The 27,393-nt window shown below is 33.6% G+C and overlaps 2 protein-coding genes across 2 annotated transcripts; one reads left to right on the forward strand and one right to left on the reverse strand.

The window, feature by feature from the left end:
* Window positions 1-3,218: 3,218 nt before the first annotated feature.
* On the forward strand, window positions 3,219-9,917 carry LOC114722458 (DEAD-box ATP-dependent RNA helicase 16). The gene is made up of 16 exons (XM_028908492.1): window positions 3,219-3,361; window positions 4,381-4,560; window positions 4,714-4,872; window positions 4,975-5,064; window positions 5,211-5,339; window positions 5,645-5,745; window positions 6,127-6,241; window positions 6,835-6,966; window positions 7,195-7,260; window positions 7,442-7,621; window positions 7,841-7,936; window positions 8,147-8,284; window positions 8,802-8,884; window positions 8,995-9,032; window positions 9,119-9,330; window positions 9,548-9,917. Exons 2-16 carry the CDS (start codon window positions 4,390-4,392, stop codon window positions 9,605-9,607), a joined length of 1,770 nt encoding a protein of 589 aa, XP_028764325.1. The 5' UTR covers window positions 3,219-3,361; window positions 4,381-4,389; the 3' UTR covers window positions 9,608-9,917.
* Window positions 9,918-10,923: 1,006 nt separating this feature from the next.
* LOC114722456 (MADS-box protein JOINTLESS) lies at window positions 10,924-26,025 on the reverse strand. Its single transcript, XM_028908491.1, has 10 exons — window positions 25,943-26,025; window positions 25,500-25,696; window positions 16,878-16,959; window positions 14,213-14,271; window positions 14,031-14,130; window positions 13,098-13,139; window positions 11,929-11,967; window positions 11,776-11,814; window positions 11,645-11,700; window positions 10,924-11,182 (listed from the first exon to the last, which is right to left on the reverse strand). Exons 2-10 carry the CDS (start codon window positions 25,679-25,681, stop codon window positions 11,167-11,169), a joined length of 615 nt encoding a protein of 204 aa, XP_028764324.1. The 5' UTR covers window positions 25,682-25,696; window positions 25,943-26,025; the 3' UTR covers window positions 10,924-11,166.
* Between the last annotated feature and the right edge of the window lie 1,368 nt (window positions 26,026-27,393).

A 27,393-nucleotide genomic window follows, 5' to 3' on the forward strand; every position in this document is an offset into this window, starting at 1 on the left:
CCTATAATAAGATAAAAAAAATGGAATGTTACATGTTCCATCGACACTGCTGTGATCATTCCATTAAGTCCATTGCCATCCAACTCTACCCTACGGTGTCATTGTCACTAGTACTTGGTATGTGACATAAAATTTTGTTTTCTTTTTCATCTGAGTTGGTGAGTACCGATGGGCTGTGATGGGTGAATAAGGCATAAATGAGTATTAAAATGAATGGGTAAGTGAGGGAAAATCTGATAGTACGTTTGATTTTAGAAAGCAATTATCATCCTCTTCTTATTTTAATTTGTTAAACATTAGGTGTCGATGATTTTTGAAAAGTGGATGAAGATTTACTGTCATACACTGTTGAAGGAACTTAGGAAGATAGGAATGAGAGGAAATGGGTAAATGTGCTTGAGTAGCTGATATGAAAGTTAATTGCATAGAGAAATGGTAATTTGATCTTGTCAAAATCTATAATTGCATTGTAAATTTGCAAATTTGAGTTGTATAGGAAAATGGTAATTTGGTGTTGTGAAAACTCATATTTCTGTTGTAAATTTGCAAATTCCTGTTGTAAACACATACTGTGTTGAATTTTTTTAAAATTGATTGAAATTGATACTTGAATAATGTGCAATAGAGGATTATATATGATTAGCAATAGTGAAAAACAATTATCTTGTATCTTTCACATGGGAGGTGAATTTGTGAAGACCTTAGAAGGCAAAATGATATATGGAGGGGGATTATAAGTAGAAGATTGATAGGAAAAGGGATTACATATGTAGAACTACAGAGGATGGTAACAAATGATGTGTGGCCTAGGAATTGTCAATATAAGATGAAGTAAATAGTTAATTTTGACAGGAAAAAATTATTGTACCTTGTTGATGATGTGGGAGTTGGACAATTAATTGACTACAATCATAGCAACAGGCATGTTTATGTTTGCAAAAATGAAAAAGATTTGACACAAGTGTCACAGTTGGATAGTGCAATAAAGAAGAACTATGGTAATGTATATGCATATGTGGAGGATTGCTTTTTGCTCTTAGCCCAAGAAAAAAATTTATGGCAGACTTATGATCTTAGTTGAGACTATGACATTTCTAAGCTAAATTATCTTTGATATGATGATTACTCACCTACTATCTTACTACAACTACCAATAACTACTCGTCATCCTGGAAGATGTAGAATTAGGAGAATGGAATCACAATTCTAGCAAAAGAAAGTGTATCATTGTTCAATATATGGTAAAATTAGTCACACTAGAAAGACTTGTAGAAATTTGAACCCTGTGTGACTTTATTGTTGAAAATAGTCTTTTTTGGTTGTTTAATATACAACTACTTTTGCATATATATGAATTCCAATATGTATTTTTGATTGTAGGGAAAGCTTATACAAACTCATTTAGGATTTTTGGGATGGGTTGGAATATTTCATGATGGTACTTGATGATAAGCTATAATAAGCACTAAAATAGCTGGCAACAATGTAAATGGTGAACATATTAGCTAACTTACAAATGGATGTTATTTTGTTGTTAATTCACGTATCCTTAATGTAAATTTTGGTAGGGGAAATAGCTATAACAACTCATTTAGGATTTTTGGGATGGGTTGGAATATTTCATGATGGTACTTGATGATAAGCTATAATAAGCACTAAAATTAGCTGGCAACAATGTAAATGTATGAACATATTAGCTAACTTACAAATGGATGTATTTTTGTTGTTAATTCACGTATCCTTAATGTAAATTTCCTAATTCTAGTTGTGAATTGTCTCTCTCTAGAATTGTACATTATCATGTTTAGCTTTTTAGTTATATTAGTACACTTGTAAATAGACGTATTTTTGTTGTTAATTCACGTATCCTTGTTGTAAATTTCCTAATTTTAGATCTAAATTGTCTTTCCAGACTTGTCCATTATCACGTTCTTCTTTTTAAGTTACGTTGTTCTAGTTATAAATGGATGTATTTCTGTTGTTAATTCACGTATCACTGTTGCAAATTTTCTAATTCCATTTGTAAATTATCTCTTCATACTTGTACATCATGTTCAACCTTTTTAGTTATATTGGTCCACACTTGCAAATGGATATATTTTTCTTGTTTTCATGCATCCTTGCTGCAAATTTCTAATTTCAATGTGGATTGTCTCTCCAGAATTGTACATTATCATGTCCAACTTTTTAGTTATATTAGTCCACTTATAAATGGATGTATTTCTGTTGCTAATTCACATATCTCTGTTGTAAATTTTTTAATTCTAATTGTGCATTATCCCTCCCAGACTTGTGAATATTTAACAAGCAGTCGTTTTATTATCAATGTTTGACTTATAATCCTCCATATGTTACACTGTCACCAATTCATTTATAGAAGAATATTAGGTAGAATCAAGTAGAGGATATTGGAATAAAGAGGCCCTATAAGATTTAACACTCCTTTGAAAGTAAAAGTTGATATGTTTGCAAATATGAAAAAGAATGATAACGCAACTCATCTTAAGTTCTAATAAGCTATTCATTTAATTTCTTTCTTGTCCTATATTATAAAGCACTAATGGTCAAACCATATAAAACCTCACATATAAATACAACAGCAATGCAATGATTGTCTAGGATCAAAACCATATAGAACCTCCTTTGCACAACTCAAAAAAGAGATGAAAAATCTAACAAAGTTTGTTCAAGTGCACAAGAACCCATACCATAGTAAATAGATGGAGGATGCTAGCTGAACCAAAATGGAGATAATGAGAATGAGAGCTTATTGGAACAAACTTGTCGAAGGCCAATAGTGAGTAGCAAAGAATAGTGAGAGCAACAGAATGCGAGGTTGACAATGATGGTGATCAAATGCATGGATGCGATGACGACATCGACAATGGACTCAACAGAATGGTAGCAACGGTGCTGATAGAACACATCGAAAAGTTAGAGGATGGAGTGATATTTTTAGAGAGGAGCTTTTATGAGCAATCCATTAGATTCTTTTCCATTAGATTCTTTTCTCTAAGTTTCAGATGCAATAAACTTCAGTGGCAACAATGTCTTTTACACCAAAAAATAATTTATTTACACCTATGAGGCTACAGCGAAGTTTCAGATTTTTGGGACTTGAAGTAAATTAGCTGTAGTTGTAGTGGTCCTTAAGTGAACTTCTCCCTTAGTTTAATTACCTAAAATCTCTACTTGGCCCCCGAAGAAGGACTTGCGTTCCCAACCGCGACTCACTTCCAATAACGCTAGGGTGGCCGAGAGGGGAGAGCGGAGCACTTGGCGGCGGCGGCGGCGCCATTTGATAGAGCTACAAAGCTATAAAGACCGAGAGACCTTGTCTTCAGTTTTGAGTTCAATTCAGGTATGTTAGTGTGCTTCTTCCATAGTGCTGAATGCTTCCCTGAATGACTTGTTTGAAATATATATACTTCCCATTTGGTGCTATTATGAATGGTAGTTTAGCAGCTCGCATGTTAAGGAGACCTTTAACGCTGCTCTCCTCTGTCTCGCTGCCGTGGTTTACCTTTTGCCACAGTTTAACTTGCCCTGTTGCTTTGTCCGAATATTGTCACAACTTTTGGTATCTGGGCTTTTCTCTTTAGGTGGTTAAGGTTTGATTTTCATGATTAGATGGTGTCGCGAGTTTGCCTTAGAACATGAATGTTATACATGAATGATATCCTTAAGGAGTATTTGCTGTTCCGCTGAATTTTGAACTCTAACGATACTACGACCTTGGGATAAAATGAAACCAGACTAAATAATGCTCGTTTTTATCTCAGTTTGATGCAAGTAAATCCCCTCCCCCCGGAGCGTGCATTGATGAGGCTTTAGATCTTGACCTGCCAATAATTGAGAAATTGAAATCTGAGCGATGCTTTCTCTCCTTCTCCGTTTTATAAATCATTGATCAATTGAGGAAAGCTTGTCACTAGGTGTATGAGATTGAGAGATTCCATCCTTTTTCAAGTGATATATGTTGGTTCCCATGTCAAATGGCTATACATAATAATGAGGGTCTGCAAATTCACCACAAAAATATGGCCTTTATGTGCTGTGTAATTTCTGCATACTCTTATAATGATTTTTTCCAAATATTTTGCTGTACTTTCGCATTGTTTTGCTTATGAAAACACTCAAATAATCATACTTCTCTTGTTCTGTTTTTGCTGCTTATTTTTAATCTGTTATGGTAATACAAATACGACATATGTGAGTTTTTTTTTTTTTTTTTTTTTTTTTTTGTGAGAAAAAGAAAATCTTGGTTTGGCTTGCATTCACTCATAGCTCGCCAGTGAGCATAGAACTGGTGATATTAAACAATATTCACCTATTGGGCACAATAATCGTAATAGTATTGATCTTAAACTGTGTGCTTAGTTGGTTCTCATGGACAAAACAAATGAAAATATATCAAAAGAAACGCTGCATGAATATGAAGTCACAGAAGACCAAACTTTCGAAGGGTTAGGATTGGATGCACGCCTAATTCGTGCCTTGCTCAAAAAGGGGGTTGAGAAACCAACTCCAATTCAACAGGTGGCCATTCCACTCATATTGGTGAGTCCTTCTACTTTAATTTTGTTTACTTTGAAGTTCACTACAACTGCTTCTCATATATAAATCCTGATGTTTGGTCGAATATATTTGTTTTGTTGATAGATTAATGTTTCTAGTTGGTAGATTCTTTACTGTATAGCTAATCATTTCCAGGAAGGTAAGGATGTAGTTGCTCGAGCAAAGACAGGTTCTGGCAAGACATTTGCATACCTTCTTCCATTGCTTCAAAAATTGTTTACTAATACTGTTCAAAGAAAGAAATTATCACCCAATGCATTCATTCTTGTTCCAACTCGAGAACTATGTCAGCAGGTTTGTTAACTTTTTTCCAATTTGATTACTTCCATATTGTTCTTATCTCATCTTCCATTTTGGTATTGGTTGCTCAACTTTTATTTGCATTTATATTATCAGGTATATGCAGAGGTTTCATCTCTCATAGAATTATGCAGAGTTCAACTGAAAGCTGTGCAATTGACTAGCAATATGAAGGCTTCTGATCTGGTTGGTTTACTTTCTTTTCATTTGTTGTCACTACTTAGCATTTGATTGTGCTTTCGAAAGATTGACGGCTTTCCACTTTCCAGTTTAAGATTTTTGTTACTGCAAATGCAAATGGATGAATCCGTTTTTGCTCTAAATTGTTGCAGCGGACAGCAATGACTGGACCTCCTGATGTATTGATTTCCACACCTGCTTGTATTGCTAAATGCTTGTCCACTGGCGTACTTAAATCAACATCCTTTAATGGTTCCCTTGAGACTCTAGTTCTTGATGAGGTAAGTTCAAATATAAGTTGTTAGTACTTTTGATTCTTGATTTAACTTTGCTGCCCTTTTTGGGACAATTAATTTTCTTTCTTGTGTTAAATTATTCGTGCACTGTGGTTGACTTCTCTGATGTGATGTTTATTATGATAGGATGTGTTTTGGTACTTGCTATATATTTTTAGTTAAGGGAGTTTCTTCAAATTGATTTATTCATTTTACTTCACCAATATCATCTAAGAAGCCTCTGAGTAAAGCTCAAGTCTTCTTCGCTTATTTTTGTGGTTGGTTAATAATTTATGTTCATGTGCTTTCAGGCAGATCTTCTATTGTCATACGGCTATGAAAATGATATAAAAGCTTTTTCAGCCCATGTACCCAGAAGTTGCCAGTGTCTTCTTATGTCCGCAACATCAAGGTGGATTATTTTTTCTGGCTCTTCTCAGTTGTCTAACTTGGGTGCTTTATGATGTCACGGGAAAGTTACTTTGCTCAAAGACTTACCAGTGTCTTTATTGGTTCTTCATCTTGTTTCAATAAATGATAAAATATGAAACTAAAACAAACCCGAAAATTATTTTCCTTTGTTCTTTTGAACAAATTGAAGATTACGCATTTGCTATTAATGAAATTTGGCCTGAGTAGAATTTTAGTGGAAGTTTCTGACTGTGACCATTCACAGACTGCAATTTTAAATCACTTAAATTGTATCATGACATTTTGTCTTGTTTTCTTTGTAATTATGAGTTATGAATGCTTCAACCTTCCTGATCGCAGTTTAATAAATTGTCATTTGCAGTGCTGATGTTGACAAACTAAAGAAGTTGATTCTGCACAACCCCTTTATTTTGACTTTGCCTGAACTAGGAAACCAGAAGGATGAGATTATTCCTAAAAATGTTCAACAATTTTGGGTAAGAGATTTTCTATAGCATTTGGCCCTCTTGTCTTCTTGATCTTGTGGAAAACTTAGCTAATTCGCTGCTTCTCAAATATGACTGACTGGCTTGCTGTGATGAAGTTAACAGAAAGCTGAGATCAACTCTCGCTCTCTCACATACAAGCACGCACTCTCTCTCTCTCTCTCTCTCTCTCACACACACACACACACACACACACACGAAGTGTCTACTAACTGTGAATTGGTATCATCTGGTACAATTTTTCCTTGGTCATTCATTTCTAATCTCTCTCTTATTTTTATTTCTATATTGTCTTTTTGGGGAGATGTGGGGACGGTATTTTTCTCAAGGTATAGGTAGAGCCTTTACTGTGCTTTGTCTTCTGAGATTCACATCTGTTTTAATCTTGTGTGAAGATATTATCTATTGTTTCTGCATATGGCAATATTCACTCCGATGATAAATTAAACTTCTATTTTGCATTGTTGATTCTTAAAACCTTTTATTCTCATTAACTCTTGTTTGCATACTAATATATGCCTGTTGACCAAAGTTCTTCATACTTAAACAGCCTTTAATTGTTCTAATAAAGTATTTTGTCTCAGATCTCATGCCCTGCCCATGATAAGTTGCTCTACATCCTTGCCTTGTTGAAGTTGGGGTTGGTCCAAAAGAAAGTTCTAATATTTACCAATAGCATAGACATGAGTTTCAGATTGAAACTGTTCTTGGAGAAGGTATGCAAGCTTCCTTTCATGCAACTAGTAAATTTTATTTACGTCATATTACCTGTTAACCTATACAATAGCTAATAAGCATTATTCTTGTTCTCTCTCTGCCTTGTGTTCAAAATATTGTCATTTACTCAAAGTTCTCTTTTCATTTCTGCTACTGCTTGTTATATTCTTGCTCACTGTTGTGGGGTTGTATTACTCGTTTTTGCTTTCCTTTCTACTTCTTCCTAGTTTGGAATCAAGTCTGCTGTTTTAAATGCCGAGTTGCCACAGAATTCCCGTCTCCATATTCTTGAGGTAGGTTCATAATAAGATTATATGATTGAATTCTTGTCCCCACTGTACAATGGCTGTTATTATTCTTGTTTTAAATAGTTAAAACACTCTGGCATTGTTCTATTGTGGGCTATATTATTATTGTTTATGGCTCTGTATGGTCTCACTTTTGTTTTTAACAAGTAAATCTGGCTTTATCCAGGAATTCAATGCTGGCCTCTTTGATTATCTTATTGCAACCGATGACAGCCACATGAAGGAGAAGGATGAAGCAACTAAAGAAAATAATGGTGAGATGCGGACGTCCAAAAAACATGTCAAGCAAAAATTAGATTCTGAGTTTGGAGTTGTGAGGGGAATTGACTTTAAAAATGTATATACGGTATGCAAATTATCTCTTTCATGTGTCTGCATGTCAGTGTTTGCTATTCACATATTGAAACAGTTCCATCATTTATTTCTCAAGAATATGCTGTTGAAGTTAGAACATTATCTGATTGTGATTTTTCGATTTCTTTTATATCTTCTTTTTTGGGAAACTGCCGTCATTGCCATGTTTGTCTCTGTCAATCAGTTAACGCTTACTGTTGTTTATGGACAGGTTATAAACTTTGAAATGCCTCAAAGTGTTGCAGGATATGTCCATCGGATAGGACGTACTGGAAGAGCATACAATTCTGGTTCTTCTATATCTTTGGTGAGTTTCAGACAAGCAAAATCTTCCTACCTGTGAGGGAATTTCTGATTTAATATTAGATTTGGCTTTGTAGTCTCGGTTTTGGTCCATCAATGCACGGGAGATAAAATGTAGTTTTGACCTGCAAAATGCTTGGTCATGATTTAGACTATACTTGTTAAAAAAGGGTTCATGGATGTCTTGTCAATCTAATTTTTCATGTCTTTACAGGTTTCTACTGATGAGATGGAAACTTTAGATGAAATAAAATCTTTTGTTGGGGATGATGAAAACGATGGTTCAAACACAATTGCTGAATTTCCATTGCTCACCAAGAATGCTGTGGAATCTTTACGGTATCGGGCTGAGGTGAATTATCATCTACCTTTTTCCTTGCAGAAAGTTTGTCGTGACTTTTTATGGCATTTGTCCTTGGTATGAAATCTGAGAATTTTCCTTCTTTTGGTGCATCTTTGATTGAGATGCTTCTGCTTCAACAGTTTGTGTGAAATTGAAGTATTTTATCTTACATGTGTTTTCAATTTTAAGACAGAGAACTGTATATCTCACAAGCAGTGCTTATACTGAGTTCTATGTAAATGCACAGGAACTCTAGGTGCTTTTATAGTTTGACGTCAACAGGCTCACAAATTTTAATTTTGGAATATGAAGTCATCTGTCTGTTACATGTTGACCATATTAAGAAGCATGTATCCTCTACCATAAAGGTTAATTGTTTGTGATAAACTGCATTGAATAGTCCTTGCCTCATCTGCCTGGTCTTTCCTTTGATACTGGGGGGAGATGTATTGCATAGTTTAGCATATTGGACCTAAATGTCTGCTTTAGGCAGTGAACAATAATAATGCGTAGATTTCTTTTGCAGGATGTTGCAAAGAGTGTAACAAAAATCGCGGTTCGTGAATCACGAGCCCAGGATTTGAGGAACGAAATTCTGAACTCTGAAAAGTGAGTTCTTAACTAATAACATTTTGTATGCTTGAGAAATGTATCTTCCTTCTTTGCGTTTGTTCCCTTCCTAATCTGTTCCTGCACTTCTCCCATGGTCTACCTTGTAGGTTAAAGGCTCACTTTGAATCTAATCCAAGGGACCTAGGTAATGCAATTAGTTGATTCAAGTATTCGCACTTTTTTAATTTATGTTCAGAGAAATCTTGAAATATTGACAATGTTTTTGTGCAGATCTATTGAAACATGACAAAGTTTTGAGCAAAAATGCCCCTCCTTCACACCTACGTGATGTGCCAGAGTATTTGGTAGACAAATCAACCAAAGAGGCAAGTGAAATGGTCAAGCTTGCAAGGGATGCAATGGGAAATAATAATCGCTCACGGGGATCCAAAAGGAAAAAGTTCAGAAAAGGTGGAGACCCTCTGAAAGCTATATCTGCTAAGGTATAGTTTTTTTTTTTTAACCTTTCTTTTCTTGTGATCAGATTTTAATTTCTTCTTGACTAGTCAACCCTGTTTGGTAGCCATGAAGGGAATTGAATTTGGCATCTGCAAAATTATTTTTTTGAAATTTTATTTTATTCTGCTTGTACCAAATGTGAGGGAGGAAAAAGAAATGTTGCTTTTATAGCTGACAGATTTTGATGAATTTTGGACCTAGGGGCCGAAAAAACCACACAGAGGGGATGGGCATAAGCGCAGGAAGAAGAATGAAGTTTGATCAATATGGTTTTCTTCTTCAACAAAGCCGGGTCATCTGGGTCAAGACTGGGAGGATCCACAATTTTGTTCACTCCAAATGATTTACATTAGTTGAAATAGTCTTGTAATCGCTATTTTTGTAGGGAATTAAGTTGTGCATCGTGACTTTTTGCTCACAAACACACACAGAGAGAGAGAGAGAGAGATGGGGATGGCAGGTGAAGTTCACTCACCCCATCTGTTGGGCACTACAAAGTGATAGAGAAGAGGTGGTTATGGAGAATATATATAGGCAATTTTTCTAATTATGTTTCTCTTTTTTCTCTCCAGTCTATATTGTCATTTGGAAACTAGGACTCTAATCAGGGGTTTTCCTCACTTGTCCTTAAATATGATGAAATTAAGGTCATTTGATACAGAACCAACTAGAAATAGAGGTTAAATTTATGTTGTTTAACAGTACAAGTGAAATTTATTTCTCTCAAACGGTTCTTTTATTAGACTCGCAATTATTTTGAAGCACGATCTTAATCCCCCAAAGCCAGAGAAAAGTTTGAGGGAACACATGCCATATGTCATATCTCAGCACTGTTTGGTTTGAGGGCTTTGTGCCCCCTTTCCCGCTTTTAGTTAAGGGAAAAAGGAAAGAGAGGAGAGAAAAAATTTCTTCTTCATCCGATCCTTCCCTCCAAAAGGGAGGGATTTAGAGGGATAGCTAAATTCTATTTCTTCCTGTGTCTCAGGTCGAGTTATGGAAAAGAATATTGGGACACACTAGGACTTGTTTATTTGCTACTTTTATGTCCTCAAAACAGTCATGATAAACAAGATTTAAAAAATGTTTGGCTCATTATTTTTTAAAAAACATTATAAGTGGTTAAATGAAGAATCAAAGAATGGTTTGCTTTTATTTACGTAATTGTGATTAATAGAAACATGATGTTCTGTGTCACTTGTTTAATTTTACAATTTAAGAGGTAACAAAATATTTTGAAAAAAAAGGATGTGGTTGGGTAATCAGAATAATTTTTAACGTTTATTTTTTAGAACATATAATGAAAATACATTTTGAAAGAGGTTTTTTTTTTTTCAAACCAAAAACGATTATGAAAAGAGGAAATCGAAAAGACCCTTTTTACTTCCTCTCCCATTCTCTTCATCAAATCCCTTTTCTCTTTTCTTCTCCGCTCTTCATTAACCCTTCATTTCTTTGCTCTCCATCACAGCAAACAGTACGTAAATACTTTGGCATTGGGTATCATCTAACTTACTAAAAAGAATTCAATTAAAATTTAGAACAGATATTAATTAATTATTTAATTTGCCCTCTGAAAATTTGCAATCCGATGAAAAAACAATTCATTTTGTCTTACGACGTAGTTTTCTACAGAGGTTTCTGTTGCACAGTACCTGAATACATTATCACTGATCAATACAATGAGAATGAAACTGAAGTCACTAATTCCATAAAACAATACACTACAAATTTATTTCACATACATGCTCATATATATATTATCTGGACAAATTATTCATAATCTGGTACTGGTCATCATCAACCAGAAACTTCAATGTGATTCAGAGAAAGAGTAACCTGGAAGTCAATGAAAATAAATAACCCTTCATGAGAAGTAATCATCTTAACCTATTTAGATGCGTCTGTTGATCAACTAAACTCATCCATATCCATGATATGTATGCAAGCATCATATCAAGCATGGACATGCAGCATGTGTACTTCATGAATTCATAATATTCATGAGAATTTCAATGAATTTTAATTCTGTACATAGATTATATTATCAAGGAATTTTCTTGGCGTGTGTGCACTTGTGTGTGTGTGAGAGAGAGATTTTGAGTGTAAGAGCGATAGTTAATCTTTTGACAAGTGTATAAAACGCTTCACATTAAAAAATTACAAGGTACTGAGAACCAAATCGGTTATTAAACCAATGGACGCAGTGGTTCAACGATTAATGGTATAATTGTGATTAAACTAGTCATGATTAAAGAAGTGGTTCAATGGATTGATTTGAAAGGAGGTTATGATGCTGACCTCATTCTCTGAGTGGCGTCCAATGCCTGGCCTTGGTCATGCTCAAGTCTTTGAACCTATCAACACACAGTTTGGTAACATTCCCTGAAACTGGAAAACAAGAGAAAGACAAGAATCTGAGAACCTTTTACCTGTTGCGATCTCTGGTTTTCTTCCATCATTTTGACTTCCTGGATTGGCATTATTATTAAGTTCGAACACACACGGAAAATAGACATTATATTATAATTATGGAGACACAACACATTAATTAACAAGAGAATTAATGATAAGAATCTGAAAACCTGGTTTAGTCTCTGGTTTTCCTCCATGAGTTTGGCTTCCTTCATTGACATATCAAACAAATTATTTATGCAAAGCAGAGACATACATGAAGACATACATCAAAACTTACATGCATACTGGAAGAGGGTTAGTTATGTTGCTTTTATAGACACTGAATGCCACATACATTCCATCTGGTGACTTGTTTCTTTCCATTGTACCTCCGTTGTAATTTTGGACCGTTCAGATCAAGTTTTAATAATAAAGATTAATTTGTATTTAAAAAATGCTAAATAAGAATCATCAACTTAAATTTAATGATCCATAATTACAGTGGTCTCTTGTTAAAATCTCTCCAGTCCCCTCTCTTACCCTCCTCTTTGTTGAAACAAACAAGGGGTAAGTGGAGAGAAGTGGCTCTGGCCTCGTGAATTCTCTCTCTTTTCACCTGCAATCATTTCGGCACTCTCTTCCCTTTCAAAAATCAAATCTCAGTGGCAGAAAATATAGTTACTCATCTAGTCCTTGATATAAGATCTAATTGTTGAGTTGATTTTGGTCCTAAATAAAAGACTTATCTTTCATATTTATCAATTTTTACTAAATTACCCTTATAGATACTCTCTCAACCATAATTAAGTAGAAGAGGGAGAGGGGATATTAAGGAAGATAATTATGGTATTTTAGAAAAAACATATCATATTTCTTATAATTAACTAACTTACCTAACTTCCTTAATCTAATCATATTAGTCAAATAGGTCTTATATTAAAGACCGGAGGAGCAGAATATGTAATATAAGTAACGTCTCACAGGAAGCCTTTTAAAATCTATTAGGAAAGGTTTTGTATTGAACAGGATCTTCTTTCGATTTTATCTTTTGCTGATTTCTCAAAGTACTTGGAAACTTACATGATGAGGATTTGAGGATGACTTATGAAAAGATAGGTATTCTTCTCTTGTTTAGGGTGCATAAAATACATATAGTATCATAATTAAAGTTTTCAAATTTAAATATTCCTCTATTCCTAAATGTAAGACTTATTTAAATGGGTCTTACATTACACTACAAAATGGATCTTACATTTAGGACAAGAGGAGTATCTTACGAGTTTGCAAACACTTTAAATGATCAAAATTATTGAATGCATAGGATGTGCTTTTGATAAATAATGAACTGAACGCTAACCTTGGTCTTGAGAATACTGATCTCCTGCTCATGTACTTGATCCTGAAAGACATGAATTTCTCTCTGTTGTAAATATAAATATATCTAGGGTATTACCTGTCATGCACATGATTAAGTGAAAATCTCAAAACAGTAGAGGTATATAGTATACTACCTCCCGTTAAGAGTTAAATAACTAATTTGAGGAGATTAAAAGTTTGTTATTTATGACAAATGCCTGTTGTTTTTTTTCTAAACTATCATCTTTAATTATATGCATTGACATCACCTCTTGATGGAAACCCCTTACAATCAATAGGTATATTTTAGAGGGAAAACCATATTGGAGGTACTTGTATTTTTTGTAAATTTTCAATTTGGTACCTATGTGTTTTTTGTTCTTAACTAAATCTTTAATTTTGCTCAATTAACATCATTAATCCTTATATAGAGACTAAAAACACCAATAGAACAAAGTAATAAGAGCTAATGTTGCTAAAAAAATAAAATTAAATGTTTAATCAAGAGAAAAAAAACACATAGGTACCAAATTAAAAATTGAGAGAAAGTTGAGGTACCTATGATATGGTTTTCCCTATTTTAGAGAAGAATTATAAATTTGGGAGACAAAGTAGATTGAGGTATTATATTTAGGATCAAATCCAACCCTCTAACTAGCTCTTATATTAAAGACCACTAGAGGTAGTATATATTAGCATAAACTATGAAACCGATAAAAAAGGACACATAGCTCAACTGAAAAATAGCTGTACTGAACCAATAGTCTCAAGTTTAAATTCTGGATATGCAGTTATATTAAAAACTTGTTTGAAGAATTCTTGACTCCAATTAGTTGGAATCTGATATGGCTTCTAGATACTGGTGCTTTGATTAAAAGAAAAGGGGAAGAAAAGGAAGAAAAGGAGAAAGTGTTCACTAAATGGAAAGACGAACCTTTGCTTTTGAAATGAGATTCAAGCTCGTGTTAAGCAAAATTTCTAGTTTCCTTAGGTCTTTTAAGGTCAATCCTTGCAGTTCTTCTCCATTGAGCTGCCTGTTAGGTGTAGAAACTACATAGTCAAAGAATAACATGTTGTAGCATGCCTTATAAAACATGTAGCACAATATAAGAATACCTTATTTCACGAGTCTTCTCTTTAAGTTCCTTTTTAAGCTTAAAATATTCACCTTCTACCTGTCCAGTTACAAAAATTTCTTTTATATCTCAAAGTTTCCAGAATTCTATACGTAATTTCATATTGAATAGAATTGTGTGTATGATTACTCTATCAGGTTTCCAAATTCTATGATATTCTGAAAGGCATAATTCTGAACATTCCTATAACCTACTAGTTTTACGGCAAGCCGAAATACAGTAAACTAGAATGGAAGAAAAGAATGAAACAACAGAAAAAGATTTTGAGGGTGAAAAACCTCTCCTGTTCTAAGAAAAATCAACGCTAATTAACAGTTGATTAATAATAATTTTAAAAAGAAATCATGACGATTTTGTTCTCAAGCTAAAAGAAATATCTTTCCTTCCATCAAACCAAACAAGACGTAGTTAGTCTTCAAATTAGTAGATCAGTTATCAGTCATTGTTAGAAATTTCAAAATAAAATAAATGAATTCCAAAAAGATATCCCTTGCTGCTAGCTAGCCATTTTGTCAATCACTACATTCTAAAATTTACTAACATAAATCTGCTTGGGTATATCTTCATATTAAAACAAGAAAAATGGTAAATGTGTCCAAACTTTTGTTTGATTCGGACTTGTTTAACTTTTGGGAAGGAATAATTCTAGGGTCTATGTACCTTTTAGCAAGTTGAATCTAAAGCCAAAAAAGAATAGCTTCTAATAGAAAGCTTCCTTTCCTCTCTACTCTCCAACAAAAATAAAAAATAAAAAATAAAACTACTCTTAATATATGAGGTCATGGACATGGTGGAAGGGGAAGATGCTATCAAGCCAATTGATGAGAAGAAAAACGGAGGCATCTTTTCTTCAACTAGGGGACATGGATGTGGCAATCCATCAAAGAAGCAGCATAACAATGCCCAAGAATGCTTCAGATTCTCTGGCCAAATGCCAAAATGTGAATGAGAAAACACATTTCATAAAGTCATCAAGAAAGAAGAACTCGCCTTATTAATGGAACAATGTGGCAAGTGGACAAGTTAACATGTAATTTATTTCTGACGTCTATTACGTACCCGATATGCAAAATATTATCTCAAGTTTGGGGCAGCTCTTGGGGAAAAAACTATGAGATAGAATTCATCTAAAATAAACAATTCAAGAAATAAATTATTTTTTATTGAACACCCAAAATGATCTTGCCAAATGTCAAAAGGCATGTGTTAATGAGGATTCTTGGCCCCGGCATTTGAGGTTTAACATATAAACTCTGGTGACTTGAATTTTCTCTTAAAAAAGAAGACTGTAAAAGGCCTGCCTTTCATCAGCCATCCTGATAAAATACATGAGGGGAATGTCCTTGGAAATCAGTCTAGTAAAATGTTCCCAAAGATGCTGCATCAATTGCAGGAGCCACTGGAGCTTTGTTCACACAGATATTTATGCACTGATACATTTAAATTCTCATGGCAAAAATGGGTACTTCTACTCTTAATTTGATGATTTTAGCTGTAGAATCATGTTCAACAAGCTCAAGGTAGTTTAGAAAAGAAGAGGGGCTATGAAATTAGGGCCATGAGATAGATCTGATAGAAGCGGAGAGTCCACATCCAAAAGAATTCAAAAGCTGCTATGTGAAGATAATAGTATTCGTCATCCTGTAACTATGCCAACGTCTTTGCAACAAAATGGAATAGCTGAAAAGAACAGAACAAGCCTTGAGTCTTGACATGGCGCAAAGCATATTGAAAAGCAAAAAGATGCCTAAGAGATCATGACCCGAAGCTGTATGTTATGAAGTATATCTATCCGATAGGGTTGTCTCCAAAAGCATCCCTAGGATGACACTAATGGAATGATGGAATGGAAGAAAACTGAGTATGATGACAAAGAAACTAGTTTTCATTGCCTAAAAAGTGATATATCATTGTTAATTACAGATATTGAGTTCGATAAGGAAGGTAGATGGGATTGGAATCCTAAGGAAAATGAAGGCTATGATTTCTCTCCCACCTTCAAAGAAAAAGTGATGACATTCTAAATTTATTGATATTTGAGATATTTCAGGGAAACATCAATGCATAGTAGGAAGCATTTGCGTAATTTTATAAAGGAAAAATTGAAGTTATTGCACCATATGGTACTGATAAATATCATTTAAGAAAATGAGTTAAGAGTGATAAAAACTGAAGTTGATTTCTTGTTGGTGGAGTTAAACATTTTGAGCAAGAGAAAGTGGAGTTCATGGATGTCAGAAATCAAGTCATGTTAGGCTCTTTGGTGCCACGGCACAGAGCTAAGTGTGCCACGAAGCCAAGGCAGCAATGCCATGGCACTTGTCGGGCCCAAAAATGCATAGCTGAATTAAAAACACGAATGTGAGGGTTTTCTTGCTTTTAAGTCAAGGTTTTTCCGGATTTACTCATTATGGACTTGGAGGGTGGCTTGGAGGCTCAAATGGATGAAGATTAAGGCTTAGAAATGCAAAAGATCAGCAGCACGAATGGAAATTTGGCACCAACAATGTGTGTGAAAATTTAGGATGCTCCCCAGCCCAACAAAGGCTTATAGTCAGAGCCTCCAAACTTACCTACAGGCTGCCATTTTACAAGAGGAACATGAATGGAAACATTAAAAGATAAAAGGGGAAGAATATATATACCTGCAGTTCAAGAGATGGCTGGTGTGATTCGTCAAGATTAATATTTGAGTACAAGTTTCTCCTTTCGATCAACTGCCTCATGCTTCAAACAGAAAAAATGTTACGCATTATTGGTTCATCTTTTCAAGGCACATATAATACTTTTATACATATATCATCATTATCTGAATTTGGAACTTTTTACCAGTGAAGCAGAATGATGTCAATGGCCTTCTTTAAGCTGATACAGTTGATTAGTTTAACAACTTGAACGGTCAACTTAAGAAATAAAAAACATGAATTATTATATGTCGAACATGGGTAATATTGAAATGTGGGGTGCGAACCATGTGAGCGTGGGTATTTGTGGTATTTTCTGACTGACAGTTAGTGAGAGAAAGGGGGTATGTAACAAGGGTCTGGTCATTTATTGGAGAAGGGAATGGACAATCTGATGGGTGATTAGGAGATTTTACTTGGGGTATAGCTCCACGACTTACACTACTCTCTGAAGAAGTTTTTATCATTAAATAATACTATTTCAGGAATTGTATTCCATCAATATGATCCCTACAGTTATTTTTGCTAACTTGAATTTCAAATGGACTGTTACAAGAAGATTATCTCAAACAACTTCAGGCCCTGAAAATAAGGTTTTGAGAATTAAAAATGAAATCACTAGTGCACCACAAGATAAAATAAAATCCTTATAAAACTTGAAAACAAGCAAGCACCATATACATGTAATGAAAATAGACATTTTTTAAAAAAATTGACTCCCTAAAAGCCCACATAAACATGTTCTATATGTGAAAGTGAAAAAGAAGATATGTTACTTGTTCTTGCTGTAACATATCTTATAAATAGCACAGAATATATATCCTTATTGAGAACAGCTTTCCTTTCTGTGTTTTTGGCTGTATAATATTTGGTCATCTTTATTAAAATCCTAAGCTTGAACCTCGTGCAGTAAAATGCATCTTTCTGGGTTGCTCTCCAACAAAAAAGGCTGCAAATGCTACGATCATGATATTAAAGGCCTCTTTGTAAGCCCGATGTTAGCTTTCTTGAGGATACGCCATTTTACCCAAATCTTCAATTCAATAGGAGAGTGAGTAAATTTCAGACTTGGGAGAGTAAAGAACCCAATAGAGATCCCACTTTGGGTGCACCTTGTTCGATTGAACCACTTGAACCTAACTCAATTACACTTGATCCACCATCACCTAGATCTCCCTCCACTGTCACTAGGCCCTTCTCTTATCTCAGAACCGAAGAAAAATATGGGAACAATGAGATGCAGACCAACCACAAAGAAGAGAGTTGTCAATTTACTCACGAAAGATGAAATCAAAAATAATATGCCATGTGTTTGAGGCACTAAGAGAGTCTGAACTAGGGGTAACTCCTGAAACTAAGGCAACAAGGGAATTAGAACCTACGACACCAAATGCAAATGCTTCAAAAATTTTAAGCCCGGGAGGAGAAGGTTAATATAAAGCTGTTGCAGCATAACTCAATTTGTTGCAGCAAATTTTTTCAGGGAAGAAAGAACAGCATCATGCCGTGGCAAAACTGAAGAAAGGGAAGGAAGATGTCGTGGCATTTCCACAAAACAGGGTTTCCATTATGAACACGTTTTTAGGGTTTGAGAGCCTTTTTTTTTTGGTCATTATTTGCCCTAGCAGCCATTAGGCGAAGAGAAGGAAGGGAGGGGGGGGGGGGGAAGAAGCCTTGGGATCTTGTAAGAATCAAATGCAGACATTGGTCCAACTAAGTTCTTCCACTCCATTTTCTCTTCCATTTGATGTATTTAATTGTGTTTTGTTGTTGTTAAAGCCACGTGTGGCAAATTCTCTCTAAATTTATATTAGCTACGAATTATATTCATGGATTGGAGTATATTTGAACCAATTATTTATTCTTAATATCAGTTTTGCTTGCTCAATCTTGTATTTATTTGTTTATTTGATGCTTGGCCAACATTAAATATGAATTAAGGGGATTAGGGTTTGCTTTAGCAAAAGAAAATCATACGTGAACTAATAGATTCGGTAATGGGGGATTAGAATTTTTTTTTAATTTGCTATTGGGATAGACATATACCTAATGGACCCATATAATAATCCTTATATATATATATAGAGAGAGAGAGAGAGAGTAATATTGAAATGTATTACCTCTTGAGTTATTATGTTGTAGGTAACATTTTCATTTTAAGGGAGGGGTATAAGTGATTTAAGAGTCATTTTTGTCTACCAATACTATTCCAATTTAGTTTTACCTTGATTGATCACTCTTAATCTGGCTTGTTCAACTTAAATGGAAGAAATGAGAAATTTAATGCCTAATCACCAATATCATTTGATTCTCTATGAGAACAACCTTGACGTAGGGTTGGTAGTACAGGCTAACTTGCGGGTTGTGGGTTAGGATTAAGTGGTGTAGGTTAAAAAGACCCCATATAATGATGGTTTGGCTTTTAACTAACTCTAACCTATCACGGGGCCCGCCAATTATTTTTTTAAAAAAATTTTCATTTTTAAATAGTTTTTCTTATACAATATGAACAAAATATGATGAAATTTTTATTTTCCTTCAAATATTTGATTGAAAACATCAAATAAATGATGTAGATATTTTTTAATTTTTAGATAGGATATAAAATATAATTATAATAATTAACAAAATAGAAAAAAATTAAAAAAATTTTAGCCAACCATAACCTACTATTTTTGGCAGGTTTAACTTGCGGGTTTAACTTTATTACTAGTTCTACCTTATTCTTGTAGTGACCAAATATGGGGTGTACATCAAGCTTTTTTTGTTCCTGAGGGTTTGATCCTCCATCAAACCCACAAGTATTCCAAGTTATAAGCTCTTGCTCATGTTTGTTGTTTCTTAAGATGTGGCACCAAGCAAAAGGATAATTATCTTTGGGATCCCTTATCTCACTGCATGTATATTATCTCTCTTATCATGTGATATTCTAAGAACTTATTATATATGTTCTCTTCATTGTCTTGATTTTCCTCAATTTCCCTAATTCTCTTACCTATAGACCTGTTTTCATATGATTTTTCTAACAAATAAACACTACAATTAGTCTTTATTCTCTTGTCAATACTAAACCCCACAAACTTGTGCTTGGCACTCGTTGATGACCTTCTAAATAATAAAACAGTGGTTGCACATGCAAATATTAATAAAATCAAAACTCATTTTGATGGATCTGCTGAATGATATGAGGCTCGCTTTGTGCCTGGACTCATGAATATATTACTATCTATGGTTCTAAATATAAGAGTTAGTTAGAGATTTTTAATTTGGTTTTAAATATAAGACTCTAATTCACTTCACTCACCAACCTGGCTCTAATACCAATTGATGGATACCTAATCAGGATGAAGAACCCTACCCTAAAAGCTAGCTTTTGAAGTAGAAGAACCAACCCACTTAAATACCCCAGTGAGCATCTCATTCCACTCAATGTGGGACTTAGTTCATTCTAACACACATTATTAATAAGAGTATTTTAAAAAAAATAACACTAAACTAATATAAAAAACTAATTTAACTAATTTTTTTAATTTTCGTAAATTAATCATCCAGTTCTTATATTAAGGATCGGGGATAGCATTGAAAATGATGAGACTCTTGTTCTTGTTGCTTACATCAACTCTATTATATACAAGTCTTCTAGCAATTGCCGTGGCATGACAATAGGATGTCCATCAAATAGGTGTCAACTAATTGCCTTTCTCAATGATGATCTGAAAAAAAAGATATATATGCACCTAAACCCTAGGCATGTGCTCATCCTGCAAACACACGCATATATATGGTCTCTATTGTACTCTTTATTTGGTCTCTATTGACTAGCTAAACTAGTTCTATATCAATGATCTCGGCTTCTCCTTCATCCTAATGAGTTTGCATAGCTAATCATAGAAATGTTCTAATGCTCTTATATGTCAATATATGATCATTATAGTAATATGATGAGGATTCAAAGGATCAAACATTTCCTCGGTCAAAATTTTGAAATAAATGGTCTCGGCAATTTGAGCTACTTCTTTGGGCTTTTATAGTATTCTCTTCAGATAATGGCATCGCTCTCTCTCTCTACATATATTTTTGGTTATGTTTAACTCCCCTCTCTCTACATATATCTTTGGTTATATATAACTCTAATTTAGTATAGCCAATCGAGATAACTCCTATTAAACTTTATTTTGAGTTCACATAATGAGGGATCTTGTTAGAATACCTTCTACTTTATCATTAATAAATAGGAAGTCTGATCTCATCTATTTCATGGTACCTTGTCAAAATATTGCCTATGTAGCCGCAGAGTGGGGATTTAAAGGTGGAAAAATACTTTTCATTCATATTTTATTGTTTTGTACAATCAAAACAAGATTTATAGATTAAAGAGCAACACTTAAGTTGTAATCAATCTGATTGGACCAAATTCTTCTATGTTGTTTCATATCATTTTAAGGGTTTTAATTTTGAGTTATTGGCTCTTTTGCATGGAATTGTACATGATTTGAATTAAGAGTGCTTGCATGAAATTAAAATTAATTTGGGGTTAAATTGTCATGATTAGTTATTAATTGTATTCAATTGATTTCTAGGACAATTGATGCTTTCAATAGTTGGTTTTCATTGTAGCACATTGAAGCATTAGAGCCATGATTGAGACCAGAGGATTACATAAGAGCCAAGTGTAGTGGTTTTGGAATCTTCATCGCAGCCAAGAAAATTTGTGTTGCGACCCAAGTGTTAAAATGTGCATGAGTGCCCATTTTGGAATCTTCACCGCAGCGAAAGAAATGTTGTACCATGGCAAAGTCCTCACAGTAGCAAATCAAATTCAGATCCAGAGCACAAAAATAGAGCATCCACTCACTTGATCCAACCCAGTTCCAGCCTTTAAATATTCAAAAACCCTATTTTCGAGATATCACTGTTCTCTCATCACACACACCTCTATTCATTCCATCTCTTATCTCTTCATCTCTGACTTCTTCCCCATCCATTTTCTTTACTTTTTCTTTATCCTATTCCATCTTAAGCGACTTCCTACTACTATGGTCGACGGTTGTACTTTGATTGGAGCTGCTGTTGAAGCTATGGAGAGCTAAGGTTCCATCCTCTTAAAGATGGGAGATTGTGCTTGAGTTCTAGTTTCCTTAGGGAGTTCTTTCATTTTTATCCTGGGCTTAGCTATATGTTATGATTTTCTAGGTCTTAGGAATAATAATTTGTAGTTAAACTCTTTGATTATGATTGTAATCATTGTTGGATGATTAATTTGTGTTTTGGATTGGTTAATGAGGATTTTGTACTCTTTAATATATGTGATTACATATATGTTCAATTATAGTTATATCAATTTTTTTTGTAATTGGTGTGATCATATTGAACCTAATGCATTAACTAATCACAAGCACACACTAAGAGGAGTTAATAATGTCTCAAGGATTGGATTCAAGATTTAAGACATTAAACTCAAGAAGCTTAGTGAAAACAAACTCCCATTATCTTTTTTGAACAATTATTGCACTGTTTTGTTTCCAAGATTCTTACTATCATCCATTTCTATTCCACTATCATTTTATCAAAAATAACAAAAACAGTAGTTTAGGTTATTTTCATTGCATATAATTTGTTATAGTTCCATTTGATTTTCAAAACCCAAACTCTTTTCATAACATTGCATGTCATTTAGTCTAACTTAGGTTATTAACAAAGGCTCCTTAAAGTGAAACAACACGAGATTACACTATATTGCATCGCTTGGTTAATTTGTTGATTGAGAACCCCAAGACGTACAACAAAGGTCTCCCTTACAATCCCTAAAATATCGCCACCTTTATTCTGATGACAAGAAATCAATACTTAAGCAAATAGTTATTTTTGCTCACATATAGGGATTTGACATTTTTTTTTCTCAAGTTGAATCATATACTTAGTTAAAGCTGAGGTAGTAGAAATGAGGATATTGAGATGGATGTGTGATCACACAAAAACAGATAAGGTTCAAAATGAAAATATCAGAGCAAGAGGTGTGGTGCCTATCAAAGAGAAAATGGTTGAGAAGAGCTGATCAAATAGTTTGGAGTCCTATATAAAAGGACTGAGGAAAATCGAGGAGAACACTCAATGAGGTCATTAAACGAGACCTTCTGGTCAACAACATATTTAAAGACTTGGTTGTTGATAGAGCACATTGGTATCATGTGATTCAAATAATTGACCCCACCTAGTAGGATCAGGTTTGTTGTTGTTGTTGTTGTTGCTGAATCATGGATACTTACTATCCCCAACTTTCTAAACTCCAGCCATTATTCAAATGTTAAGATTTTACGTTTGGTTTGATTTTGTTTCCCTTTTGGCTAATTACAAAGCTAGGAGCTAGTCCTCCCTTCTTTTATTAACACACCGAAGTATCTTGAGAAAATTTTTACTGCCACAAGATTGTTGGGGGAAAAAATTATTAAATCAGTGAAGGCGGATTGCTATAAACTATGAAAAGGAAACAGAATTCTTGTTACGTAGCTTGTGAATGGATTAACTGAGGCTAATAGATCACAGAACGAAATTAAAAAAAAAAAACATCTATTTGGTTTTTGGCCTTAGAGATTGAAAGAGTTATGTAAATCGTTTAATTTTGGGGAAAGTGTCTCGCATGTTCGACCTAAAATTAGTTTACGTCCTCAATCATGTAAGGGATCGGTCAATCTCCTATGTGACATGTTTGATCAATCTCATAGATATTTCACGCACCATTTAAACAATTCATAATTCAATTTGTTTTTTGAAATTATGTCATCCAGTTCCTAATAATCCCATCTCGCTATGAAAATTGCGCTAAGATACAAGTGAAGACCTTTAAAACGAGAAAATGTTCTTCATTTTTCACTTTCACAATCAATAAAATGTAGATGAAAAATATATGACAAAGGCCAATGATGGCATAACTAATTGATTATAAATATCAAGGGGTTGAATGATATAGTATTAATTAAATTAGTTGTGGAGCTATTACCCAAAAAAAAAAAAGGTGTGGACCATTTTTTATATAAAGTTTGAAGTGATGAGTCGCACAAAGTTTATACTTACAAATATTGGTGATGCATGCGGCAAACTACTCTTTTAGCCAGGTTATAATTATATGAAGAAATACAAGCATTTATCCTATATTTTTATAAATTCTATTTGATAAATTAGAGGGTTAATATTATTATTGATTCTTCTAATTTGATCGAATTTTGGTTTTAGTTCTTTAGTATCGAATCATTATTTTTGGTCCTTAAAGTTTCATAATGACTTGGTATGTGTATAAGTATAGACATCAAAATCAAAACTCACTAATAGTGTAGGGACCATTCATTAAATTCAAGACCAAAAAAGAATTATACCACTATAGAAACCAAAACTAACGATTTGAAATTACAGGAACTAGTGTCAAAATTAATCAAATTATAAGGACTAAGAGTGATATTAATCCTAAATTAAAACTGTTTATCGTATACACACATACTGTTTAATGGGAAGTCATATTTTAGAGGCCAACAAAGTGAGTTTGAGTATCAAATTAGACGTATTTCGTACAACTATCTAATTATCCAAATAGCTGGCTAATCTAGATTTGAACATGTAGTACGTTCAATTATAAACATGTTTATTTATGTAAGATCATAATTTAATGATTTGATATTATTTATGCAATTTTCAAGTTCAAGAATATAGGCAATCAGTTCTATATTTATTTATTTACGGATGACTTTTTGCTCGCTAGGGGAAATTATCTTTAAACTGAAATATTTAGATTAATTTGAATCTCAATGTTAGCTAAAAGAAAGGATACAAGTCTCTATATTTAGTGATGAACATATGATGATGGGTAATAGAACTCGTTTAGACTGAATCAATTCATGCTAGGCTCATTCAAAACCATCATAAAATTTTCTTGATCCTAATTCCTATAAACAAATAAAGGAGCTACCTAAACTTGACTTTGAACTCCCCCAATCAAACTCCCTTATATTTTGAATCAATTTGCCTCATTTATTCAATGATTCAAGCATTCCCCCGTTTACATTTCTACATGTTAATACCAATTACTAAATATCTCGTGTAATTTGACGGCCTTAATTAAACCAATTTTTTTGCTCAAAATCTAGCACTTGTCAAGTATCATCTCTTACTACTCCCACACTTTAATTCGGCCTAGAATCCTCTTTAATTTGAAATGTTTTGGTGTAACTAATCAGCTAAAAGAATTTATGTACTGCCAGTTTAGCTCAAGGCACATATAATGATGAAGAATTCTTACGGAACAGTTGGTATATATTTTAAATTAAGCAAATTAAAGAGTATTAAAGTCAATTATATTGCAGCTTCGTGAAACCCAGGTTCTAGGTTAAGTTGAGCAGTTTAGAGACATCCTATATGAAATCTCTCACTCTATCAAAACGGAAGCAGGATATGAATATTCACACATGTAGGAGATTATATATATATATATGTAGAGAGAGAGTATGAATTATAATTAAATTCGTATGAAATGATTCTCAAAATTGGAAAATATAAATGTGAGAGAGAGAGAGAGAGAGAGAGAGAGAGAGATACCTTGTACTAGAGTAATCAAAGAGTTTGCCAGAAGCTGAAAATACTAAAAGTGCAATCTCAGCATCGCAGAGAGTTGAAAGCTCCATGGCCTTCTTGAATAGACCTTTTCTTCTCTTTGAGAAAGCCACCTGCCTCGCGGCGGCGTTCTCGATCTTCTTTATTTCTATCTTCCTTCTCGTCATTTTATGAATCAATCCCTACTTCAAGCTCATCATCATCAGATTTCAATCAGAGAAAGAAAATGAAGGAAAGTTTCGGTACGGTGTTGCAAAAAACCTTGAAATAGATCAGCAGATCAAAGGAAACAGAAGATGATGAACAAGATATGTTTAGTTTGCAGAGAAGAAGAAGAAGAAGAAGAAGAAAGAAGAGTTCTTCGAATCTGAAAAGTGACGAATGAAATGAAATAAAAATGAAAAAGGGAAGACTGAGAGGAAATTAACCTGGAGATACACAGACTTGCTTCTCAAATTTTCTTGGATCTCTCTTTCTTTCCCTTATCTTCACCTTCTCTTTCTTGAGAGAATTCTCTGCAGTTTTAAGTCCACATTGACTTTTTAGATGGCCACAAAATTAAAATAGTCTTCGTCAACAAATATTTATTTTCCAACGTGGCATCAATTCAATTAAGTGCTCCTTGCTCAGGTCTAAAAAATAAAGTTTGGTGGTCCTTTCCCTGCACCGGTTGCCTTCGTTTTGTTCTTTTCCTTCCTGCTTTGTCAGTTTCTTTTGGTGTTTGTAAGCTTTTGCTTGATTTTGAAATGAAAATATCGTACTATTCAGCTAAAAAAAAAAATACATACATGTATGTATATTAAATATGGGAAAAAGGTAATTTATGGGTATGTTATAGCTCCATTAATTAAGTATGAAAGACAGAATTGAATGAAAAATAGAATAAAATTTTTTTATAAATAAAAAATTCTGTGTCCTCAAGTTTTTAAGTTTGAATATTATTAATTAACAAACATAATACTACGTACATGGGTATAGTAACATTCAGTACTCTAATTTTAATTTTTTTTTATGTATATCCAATCTTTTAATTTTATTTTTAGTGCATCAGCACTTTACAAATTAGTGTGTTGGGAATGTAACTAAAAAGATAATATCGAAATGGTCTGTTATGAAAATAAGATGGATGCAACATAAAAAAATATCAGGATACTTGGCACATTTTTAGCCATATATGTTTTATAAAAACGTGAACTTTTAAGGGAAAATGACATTTCTGTCGCATATAATGTAAAAGTTCACAAATTTTAATGTTGAATATCAAGTAATTTATGGGTATGCTGTAGCTCCATTAACTAAGTACGAAAGACAGAATTGAATGAAAAAATAGAATTAAAAAAATTTATAAACAAAAAATTCTGTGTCCTTAAATTTTTAAATTTGAATATTATTAATTAACAAACATAATACTACATGGGTATAGTAAGATTCAGTACTCTAATTTTAATTCTTTTTTTTTTTGTATATCCAATCTTTTAATTTTATTTTTAGTGCATCAGCACTTTACAGATTAGGGTGTTGGGAATGTAACTAAAAACATAATATCGAAATGGTCTATTATGAAAATAAGATGGATGCCACATACAACAATATCAGGATGCTTGGCACATTTTTAGCCATATATATACATATATATGTTTTATAAAACGTGACCTTTTAAGGGAAAATGACAGTTTTGTCGCGTATAATGGAAATTTTCACAAATTTTAATGTTGAATATCAGAAGATAATATAGTGATGGCGACGTGTCGGTGCAAATAGGATAAGCCAAAGAAAAGTGTGATGGCTACATCAGCGATTGTGGTTCACCTTTTACAGGCGAACGTACACTTGAATTATGTACGCACTTAAAGGAAGTTTGATCATTCAAAAGAGAGAA

Source organism: Neltuma alba, unplaced genomic scaffold, assembly GCF_004799145.2.
Source record: "Neltuma alba isolate B1F8T4 unplaced genomic scaffold, ASM479914v2 tig00012094_pilon, whole genome shotgun sequence".
Taxonomy (NCBI): Eukaryota; Viridiplantae; Streptophyta; class Magnoliopsida; order Fabales; family Fabaceae; genus Neltuma; species Neltuma alba.

What these genes read in the sequence shown, in the direction of transcription:
- LOC114722458 (XM_028908492.1), top strand. Translation starts at nt 4,390, where the DNA reads ATGGACAAAACAAATGAAAATATATCAAAAGAAACGCTGCATGAATAT. An exon ending in CTTATGTCCGCAACATCAAG is followed by an intron (nt 5,746 to 6,126) that starts GTGGATTATTTT and finishes TGTCATTTGCAG; the next exon opens with TGCTGATGTTGACAAACTAA. An exon ending in TGAAAGCTATATCTGCTAAG is followed by an intron (nt 9,331 to 9,547) that starts GTATAGTTTTTT and finishes TTTTGGACCTAG; the next exon opens with GGGCCGAAAAAACCACACAG.
- LOC114722456 (XM_028908491.1), bottom strand. Translation starts at nt 25,681, where the DNA reads ATGACGAGAAGGAAGATAGAAATAAAGAAGATCGAGAACGCCGCCGCG. An exon ending in TCAGTATTCTCAAGACCAAG is followed by an intron (nt 11,968 to 13,097) that starts GTTAGCGTTCAG and finishes ATGTCAATGAAG; the next exon opens with GAAGCCAAACTCATGGAGGA. An exon ending in AAAACCAGAGATCGCAACAG is followed by an intron (nt 11,701 to 11,775) that starts GTAAAAGGTTCT and finishes GTGTGTTGATAG; the next exon opens with GTTCAAAGACTTGAGCATGA.